The sequence below is a fragment of the Amphiura filiformis genome, chromosome 14, assembly GCF_039555335.1.
Source record: "Amphiura filiformis chromosome 14, Afil_fr2py, whole genome shotgun sequence".
NCBI lineage: Eukaryota > Metazoa > Echinodermata > Ophiuroidea > Amphilepidida > Amphiuridae > Amphiura > Amphiura filiformis.
The window spans coordinates 10,425,328-10,435,464 of record NC_092641.1 but is presented as its reverse complement, the minus strand read 5'-3'; the positions used below and the strand labels follow the sequence as shown (position 1 = coordinate 10,435,464).

Here is a 10,137-nt window from a genome sequence, read left to right as displayed (position 1 = left end):
TGACTCGTTCGCCTTGTTGTAAAATAGTGTAAAAGTTGCCAAATCAAGATTCATTTTAGTTATCCGAACTTAAAAAATGCTGAAAAAGCTCAAAAAGTTGCGTCAACTTTTTAAGTAATGCCAACTTCTGAATTCAAGTTCAGGGAACTTAGAAAATAAACAAGGTTCAAGGAACCAATTAGTTGAGTTATTGTAACTCAACATGTAAGTTGATGTAACTCGTTCATATTAAGTTACTGGTACTTATTGTTTTGAGTTATTCCAATTTGGTACTTTGTTACCTAATTCACGTAATTGGATCATTTTCTGCACAATTAGCAGTATTCAAATATTTATTTTTGTAATCAGTGCAAAATTTTGTATACTATAGCACACCTCTAGAAAATTATGCTAACAACTCAATAAAGTAAGTGCAAATGAGTGCGACCAACATAATGATATCGAGTCAGCGTTACTCAAAATTGTACGCGTTGGCATTACTCGGAAAGTTGACGCAACAACTTACATCAACTTACTGAGTAATGCCAACGAACAATTTCTATGAGTGCACTAGCGTAAACACACATTTAACATGTAACACTATCTCGACAGATAAAAATATTTAGCTCCATTCATAAAATCCACTTTTAAGTGTTAAAACACAATAACTTTTTTAGGATGGTTCTAGTTCAGAAAAATCGCGTTCAAATTGGCAGGTTTTCATAAAAGTTGGCAACCAGCTTTTTTTTGGGTTAAATTTGGTATGTTGAACTCGAATTTGTTGTCTGCCAAGTAGTATTCTGAGACCGTGGCCCTCAAAAGACCCCGATAATGGCTCCACATGACCGTATGGGGGAAAATATTTCATTCCAAAAACACTTTCAAACATGTCAAATAATTTGTCTGGTAACATGGATCAAAGAAATGTAAAATGTGTCCGCGTACGACCTATAGTTTTAGAGTTTATGGTACACAAAATGTCTAAGATCGGTTTGCGTGTTGTACATCATGTACAGGGTGTCCCAAAAAAAGAGGCCCCACATTGTGCCCTCTTTTTCTCCTATTTCTGAAAAGTTGATTAAAAATATTTTGGTATGGAAAGAAACCTTTAATCGTTAGCTTTAATAAACCAAAACAATTATTTCAATCGGCTCACAACTTTTGAAGATATACTGTTTTGAGATTGCATCTTACACGTGTAAGGTTGCATCTTATACGCGTAAGATAACATCTTATACGTGTAAGAATGAAGCGGGGTTTTTAAATTGACGAATCACAGAGTAAGAAATCACAAACAACCAATCATCTTACGCGTAACAAACTTCAACCAATAATATGTAAAGACTTTTTGTGATTTGAAACACCCACGACTTCTTATACGTGTAAGATTTGGATTTTAGTGATGGACGATAAGTGATATTACTGGCGGCGTACCAAGGATAAGGAGAACTCGTCACCAAAATGGTAAACGAGGCATTTTCTGAATTTGTATGAGTGCTACAATGTCCTGTATTTTATGACGAATCTCTGTCAGGAATTGCTCCGACTGTTGGTTCGTCATGGTATCATCCCGATTTATCTCACTTTTTGGCTACTTTTTTCAGTTATATGGAGTCAATTAATACTCATATCAATTAAATTTTAAGAGGTGATGTAAAATAATCACGTTTGCGAAAACTACCGCGGTGTAGATCGATATCGAGGCTGGGATTATTCGACACTCGTTGTACCAGTCAAATCGGAATACCGTCCATCCCTAAAAGGCAATTCTTACGCGTGTAAGAAATGCTATCCCGAGATTTTCATTGGTCGAAGATGAATACGCGTAAGATGATAGGTTGATTGGGGTTTAAATATGGGTTCTTTATATATGATTCGTCAATTTAAACATCCTGCTAGATTCTAAGACGTATAAGAATCGATCTTACACGCATAAGATGCAATCTTAGACGTGTAAGATGTCATCTTACACGTGTAAGGTTACACGTATAATCTTACACGTTTTTTGGCCCACTTGGCCATTCATATTTTTCAACCTGTCCACGGATAGCAAACAGAGTGGTTAGGATGGCTCATGTTGTGAAGTGGCCTGTACGATCACCAGACCTCACACCACTTGATTTATTTTTCTTTATGGCAAAATCCAAGATCTTCGCAAACGTATTACTGAATGCATTCGCAAGTATCCGGTGCACAAGGAAGGTACCCAACGCAATTGATGCAATGAGGACCAGGGCTGAAATCTGTATTCGCCAAGGAGGCAACCAGGTAGAGGGCAGAGCAGCACATTAAACTCACTTCAGAAGAACCAAAGACAAACCAAACAGCCTTTTAGTGCTACCTTTATCCTAGAAAGAGAAATTACTTATGTTGTAAATAAAAATAAAAAAAAAAGGAAGAAACTACATAGTAAGAAAGTAAGAAACAAAAAGGCGTAAAACAATCAGGCATAAAAAACCAAGGAAAAAATAAGTAATTGCAAGTAAAGCAAAAGAAGTCCCATTTGGCATCCATTTTACCCACAAATTAATGACACTATTAACGAAATCCATTGCCCATAAGCCCACCAGTAAAGCCCATTCCATAAATAACGTTATTTTATAACGTTATCATTGAGGAATGTTTGATATTCATGTATAGTATGTGTACTCCTTTTCAATCTTTGAAGTAGCCAAACCTTCTCCGTGGACAGAGTGAAAAACGGGTACATTTCTTTAAAAGAGCATATCTTCAAAAGTTGTAAGCCGATTGATATCATTGTTTTAGTTTATTGAAGCTACCGACTCAAGGTTTCTTTACATACCAAAATATATTTGATCAATTTTTCAAAAATAGGAGAACAAGAGGGCGCAATGAGGGGCCTCTTTTTTTTGGACACCCTGTACATGGGTCAAAAGTCAAAGTTGCTCCAATTTTCGCAAAGATTGAGGCAAATTGGTCGTCTAGCTTGGGAATTTCAGAAAAGAATAGTTTGCACTATCTGAGATGTCAAGTATCAGAGCAACTTAAATTTTTCACCCCTGTATAACCTATGGTATAACATGCAAATTGACCTTCTTGGAATTATTGAGCCTTAAACTAGGTAACTATACGTTCTACTCGCACATATGTTACTTTTTTGTGATCCGTAGACCCAGACGCATAATTTGATATGTTTTTAGTGAATATGTAGCATGTTTATTTTTCCCCTTGTATGATCCTGTAGGACCTTTAGTTGTCCTTTGTAGGGTTATGGGTTCAAATTTAGCTTGAGGGACAAAATATTTTAATTCAGCATATCCGAATTAACAAACATAATTTGGTTGCCAAATAAATTTCCATGTTCTTGCTCATCTGCTCATGACAATTGTCGTTTTGTAAAAGTCTGTCCATTCATGATATTCAACAAGCTTCATATCCCTATTTTATGTCATGATTTTTAGAGTGATGGTTACATATTTAAGGTATCTTCAAAGTAAAAGTGCCAGTTTGGGTTTCCCAAACCGGCTCATATCTTCTAGGTTTGTTCTGTTTGGAAACTTCAGCTCGTTCAGTGCCATCGGCTATAATTTCTTCTTCAGTCACGCCTTCGCACGACATATTCAAATATCCAGGGCTATTGTCCTGTAACGACTCACTCTTATTCTGTGACCAAGTACAATAATCACCTGTTTCATTCTGGATATCAGAGTGGAGATTCATCAAATAGGTCAACCTGTCTTCCGTGGCCGATTCGATTGAGTTAAATGGAGAGGTATCCGAAAAACATTCCTCTTTATCGGTATCATGCTTGTGACAGTGAACCTCCTGAGACGTAGCCGTAGACATGGTGCTTGACGGGGAACAAGGGTGTTGAGTTCGCAAATCCTTGTGGAAATTAACTAAATGATTTAATCTCTCGGAATCAGATTGATATTCAATCGAATCAATGGAGCACATACGATCAGGCTTGTAATGCATTCCCATTTCAGTTTCAATCGGTGTGTATTGAGATTCAACTTTTGATGATGGAGAACGCGGTATGTCCTCATATGGCGTTGAATATGGATCTTCATGTTCTTCGAAATCATCTATCTGTATGTAACTTGGATCTTCAATGTCTGTCGGGACATTTGCTTCAGATAATACAAAGCCAATATTGGTAAAGCTTTCATGTGCATCCGTTTCATATAGTGCCGAAGACTGGAACGGCGTCGGACATTCGTCGTAACTGTGCTCTTTTGCAGCGTCACTCATCAAGTTTGTATTCTCGTTGTTAGATTTGAGGTGTGGTATAACGTATAAGCTATCATCGTAATCATCATATGTTACACGCGACTTGCAATTAGGGTCTTGACTATTCTGAAGTTCAAAGTCTAAATATGTGTGCTCAATATGACCACTGATAGACCTAAGCGCTGACATTTCGATGTAAGGTTCATGTGATGCAGACGTGGGCAGAGAATGGCTTGAAATATCAATCAGGTTCCCATTAGCACCAACGGAATATCGTAAGGCATTGTTCTTCCATTTTGTATTGTCCGGAATATTTTCAACACTTGATGGTCTTAACATATCACATATGGCTGGCTCTGTGGAAGCTCTTTGACGAAAACATTGCGGGACTGTAATATACTCTTCATCTGCATTTCTAAATAATTTTTAAAAGGTTTTGAGATCGGTGTAGACATTCCGGGTCCTCGTATATATCCATGCCCATATCCACATGATCTCTTCCAGTGGAACCTGTATCAGCTATATCGTATATTTCTTCGACGTCACTATCTGATGAATGTGATGTATCATGTACTTGAGCCTCTGTGGAAGCATTTAACAGTGAACATCTCTGCGGTACAATAGGCTTAATTTGTTCCTCCTTTAAGGGCTTAGGGTCTAAAGAGTTCGTTGTCTCGTTTACATACGCAGGATCTGGACCCACAGGGTGTAAATATCCTAAATCTTCGCGGTGAGATTCAACTGTTCGACCAGGGAAATCCATATCAGCTGGTAATTCCTCGTATAAATCATCATCATACTGTCCGCTGACGTCAACGTCACAGCCTTTCTTCTTCTTGGACAATTGTCGTTTCGCCCACTTATATGGAGCTCTGAGAAGGGTTGCAGCTTTCGTTGCCGTCTTCTTCACTTCAACCTTCATTACTGTACCGTCTGGTTGCGTGATTTGCATTCTTTTTCTTTCGCCTGGCTTGATGTCGCCGACAGAGGCTGAGTATGAAAAACAGGGAAGTAAATTACTTTATTTTCATAAATTGTTTCTTACTAAAGGTAAGCAACTATTTTAAACTGTTGCGATTTGGTAGTTCATAGCATCTTGCGAATGGTAGTGAGCTTTGACCAAAATTGCATCGATCATTTCATAGCGAGTGTGTAGAAGCATTCAAATATCACAGATATACTTTCGTAGGTCCTGTAGTTCCTGAGTTATGTTGTAAAGAGGGCTGAAACAACAACACTTTTGTAAAACGTACATTACTCATTCACAACAATAAATCAAGCAAGTTTTCAAAGTATATGATTTGAAGAACGAACTTTCGCAAAACATCAAATTGTTATTTTCAATAATATATTGGTTTAGATAATGAAAATCGATTTTTTTTTTGGCTGCGTTGACCAACAATACCTAGTCTACCCTTAAGTTTCTTTCTCTATCTACGTTATCAAACATTGGCTACCATGATGGAGGAACAATAATATTTGATGCAGAAATCTCAAACATACGTTATAAAAGACTATACTCATAAAATGTATTCGTAAACGGTATCAATATGCATGAGGCAATGAACCAATGGCAGCGGACGTTTGAAAAGATCGTTTCGTGTATTGATTTTATAAACGAGCTTAAGGGATGGGGTATGAACGTTTGGACAGTATTTATTGTGGGACATTAGAGCACATCAGACATATCGAATTGCATTCTGAATATGAAGAATGTCCTTCTGATATCAAATAATTTAGATTTTTTAAAATTCGTAATGTAATACACATTTTATGGCAAATGATTAAAAATTGATATTTTTGATATTTAACAGTACTCGAAGTAAACTTTATAAATCTGATGATTTATACTTAAAGTGTATGTAGGTGGGATGAAAAGCCAACGATCAATTGAAAATTCTGACCTTTCGTATTGAAGATATAGATTTTTTTCCCCAAAACACCAAAAAATATTAGGTCTTCAATACGAAAGGTCAAAATTTTCAATTGATCGTCGGCTTTTCCTCCCAGCTACGTACACTTTAAGAGAATGTATCATTAGATTTATAAAATTTACTTCGAGTACTGTTATTATCAAAAATGTGGAAAATATCAAATCTTAATAATTTGTCATAAAATTTGTATTATATCGTGAATTTCAAAAAATATATCAGAATAAGAAAGACATTCTTCGTATTCAGAATGCAATTCGATATGTCTGATGTGCTCTCATGTCCCACAAAAAATACTGTCGAAACGCTCAAAACGCTCATTCCAGATCCCTTAATGACTGATACATATTTGTTGACGTACAAATAACAAAAATCAATACACTTGCCCTTTTTTGCTCATCACAATGCACTACGTTCTGGGTCGTGCATTAATTGTTCTGGTAGAAAGAACGCTTAAATTGATTTATCTCATATCATTCGCACTACAACAAAATAATATTCAATAATTGAATATTCATGAGGCAATCATACAATGAACAAATGGCAGCGGACGTAAGTGCGTTTCCTGCACTGATTTTTGTCAATACAAGGACGCGATTTCGCGTGCGGGTATTACTGTTTGACGCGCGTGTATCTACAAAGTGCTGGCTGGGTCAATTTATTTACGGGTGAACAATAAATTCTGGCCCGCCAATGATGGAATTTTATTTGATTTTACTTTTGATTTTGGTACATTTAAAAAAAATTTTTTGGTGCCTTAATAAGAGAATATTTTTATAACAGACGATGGTTTTATATTTATTAACGAGGTTATAATGACTGATATGAATAAATGACCGACATTAATGCCCTTTAAAGGCCCTTTCAGTGATTTCACAGGAACATTTAAAAAATGGAAATTTGTCAGAGTTGCTTAGAAATAAAGAATAAGTCTACAGAATTTCATTAAACCACTTTCCCTGAATACATCGACAAATTAGTCAAAAACAGAAGTTTTAGAAAGGTTTTCTACTTCAACTCAGATCGACTCGAGAAAATCGAGATTTTCGTACAGTGCGCCACCAGTCGACTGGAAAAACGTCCTAGTCCAGTGTTTATAGCAAGGGGGAAGTAGAGTCTAAATTGATTTAAAACAGACGCTTAATTTTTGTAGTAGGAAACAAAATAAGCAATTAAAGGTCACCGAGGCAAACTAACGGTCAATTCAAATATGAAAAACAGTTAAAATTGTGTATTTTGTTTAAAATAGTAGCTACTGATGTAATAAGTAGTAGAAACAATACGCAACGCGTGTTGGTACGTGGAGAGTGAGCTTCTTTCGATCTCGAGTCGGACTTTTTGTACTGTCAGTATCAAAAGTCCAGAATCATACAAATGCTTTATTTTGTCTAAAATACACGGCTTTCGACCGAACCACTAGCAGGCTATGTTAGCACATCTATGTAATTTACAAAGGTACCAAAATCTGAATTTTGATGATTTTTACGATCGTCCGGATGAGCAAATCACTGAATGGGCCTTTAATATGTTCCCATCACAATGCGTCCTCCCTTCGGGTCGTTAATCATGTTAATTGTTTTTGTGTAAAAATCAAAGACGTGTGAATTGAGTTTTGTCATTTACACCTTTACTTAAATTTAGAAAAAGTTATAACACGTTCAATTCCTAGATACTGTTTTGACAGTGCGCGGGAAGAACTGGAGGTAAATGGACAAGAAATGTGACAATAAAGTGGGAAATCTTTAACATTCACTTTTTTCCAACGTGGAATCAACGTAGAGTAAATTGAACATAATTTTCTATATTATAGGTCAATACATATGTACACCAATAGTTGCCGTCTTCTTCACTTCAACCTTCAGTTTAAAATAGTTGCTTACCTTAAGTAAAGAAACAATACATATGTACACCAATAGTGTTTGGGACAATCCCTGCTATTGCTGTTATTTTATTGCCCTTAGCCTTGAACCAGGTAGCTAGTTCCTTCCGATCTACTATAACATACGGTATGTGATCCTGCATCCTCTGCTTGTTTAAAGTAGAAGAGGGATTGTCGGTCGAAGCAGGCCAAAAAAAAATTGATTTTCATTATCTAGATCAATATATTATAGAAAAATAACACTCTGATGTTTTGCAAAAGGTCATTCTACAAATCATATACTTTGAGACTTGCCTGATTTATTGTTGTTAATGAGCTATGTACGTTTTACAAAAGTGTTGTTGTTTCCGCCCTCTTTACAACATAACTCAAGAACCGCAGGACTTACAAAAGTATATCTGTGATATTTGAATTCTTCTACACACTCGCGATGAAATGGTCAATGCAATTTTTGTCAAAGCTCACTACCATTCCCAAGATGCTGTGAACTACCAAATCGCAACAGTTCGCAAATAGTTGCTAACCCTAAACACGCACAACAACAACAAATACTTTTAATAGGCATAGGCGTAGATCGGGGGGATGGTCCATACAATCACCCCCATGTTGACGCCTGATAATAGGTTTCTGACCAAATTAACCCCATATTTGCCCTTTTTAGCCCCAAAAGTGCAATATATTCTACTTTTACACCATATTTCATCAGTTTAGCTTCAAAATAGTACAAATTTTTTGCGCGCTTCGCCCGCAATTGTACCATAATCTTATTCTGTCGCCAAAAGGTGCAGGATTGACTATACTTGAAATTTTTTTTTCCAACTCCACCCCCCCCCATGTCAAAAAGAAATCTACGCCACTGTTAATAGGGTTAGGGTCATGGTATAGGGCAGTATGTTTATGGCTTGGGTTATGGTTATGGCTTGAATAGGGTTACCCACTTTAGCAAGTTGAGTGTCGACTAAACGGAGGACAACCGATCCGTTCTTCCCATTGAACCAGGAACATGGTAAACTTTTAATAATATATAGCTGTAATATACCACGTAGTAGCATGGTGGTGTACCACAGCATGTAATGTCCTTTAATGGGCAGGGACGTAGAAAGAGACTCGGGCCCAAGGAAAAGTTGCAGTGCGTGGTCCTTTTAAATTCTCCTTCATTAGCCCTAGTCCCTTTTCGTTTTTGCACGGGCCTATGGATTTCGTCCAGCCCTATCCACCCGCTTAGTGCTAAGCCCCTGTTAATGGGCCGGGTAGACTAGTTACGGTACAAACCTATAAACAAGTACCAGGGGATTACTAAACTGTCGAGGGTTTGTACAAAATGTAGCGCAATTAGTTGGGCTCCATGGAATTTTCACAAAGTAGACATAATACCCACAGTAACTCAAATGATAAATAATAAATAATGAAAAAGAATTCACCGTTCTTCGGAGGGGAGTTTTGAAGTCGGTCGAATGTCGAGTGTCTGAATTCATCGCTGTGCTGTTTGGATATTCGACATTTTAGTACTGACATTTGATTTGCACTGCAAACATGATAACGTTATAATCATTGAGGAAGTTAATCTGATATCCGTACAAACAACACCGGGATTATCTTGCTGAAATACCGGTGTGGGTGTGTGTATGTAGTGGCGCGTGAAGGGTGGGGTGGGTGTATGTACTGTAAAATAACAACATTATTACTTACCAAACTGTAGCATTACATTGTCGATTCCTTCAGCCATCTTTCTCTGCCTACGTATGACCGGAGATGAGTTTTATTCCACATGCAATTGGTGAATAGAACACACGATGGCTATAGACTATTGCATAATGGTAAAGCAGTAGGTCTATTTTTGGGTTTTTCCAAGTGAGGAGATTCCTGGTTTTGAGGGGTTCCCAATTCAAGATCCATATCTGTATGGTTTCCGATCATTTAAGGGCTCTGTAAACCCACCTCTGCAAAGTATTTTTATGGGACCTAAGAGCCCATCGTACATACCGAATTAGATTCTGAGTATGAGCAATGCCCTTCTGATATCAAATAATTTAAAATATAAAAAAAAATTACGAGTAGCATTTCATAAATCATGACCTTACATCCAAAGTGAGGGTTGATTTTGAAAACTAAGGTGACCATAATGACAGCAAAGATCGAACAAGAAATACTTGC

The 10,137-nt window shown here is 37.0% G+C and overlaps 1 protein-coding gene across 2 annotated transcripts; it reads right to left on the bottom strand.

Moving 5' to 3' along the window:
- Positions 1-2,727: 2,727 nt before the first annotated feature.
- Positions 2,728-9,841, bottom strand: LOC140169683 (uncharacterized). Of its 2 annotated transcripts, none has more exons than XM_072192978.1 (2): positions 9,673-9,841; positions 2,728-5,163 (listed from the first exon to the last, which is right to left on the bottom strand). In XM_072192978.1, exon 2 carries the CDS (start codon positions 4,510-4,512, stop codon positions 3,418-3,420), a length of 1,095 nt encoding a protein of 364 aa, XP_072049079.1. In that variant the 5' UTR covers positions 4,513-5,163; positions 9,673-9,841; the 3' UTR covers positions 2,728-3,417. Both variants share the same exon structure in this region, with proteins under 2 accessions (XP_072049079.1, XP_072049080.1).
- Between the last annotated feature and the right edge of the window lie 296 nt (positions 9,842-10,137).

Bases quoted from the DNA above. Each gene is read 5' to 3' on its own strand.
- LOC140169683 (XM_072192978.1), bottom strand. From the start codon at position 4,512: ATGTTAAGACCATCAAGTGTTGAAAATATTCCGGACAATACAAAATGG.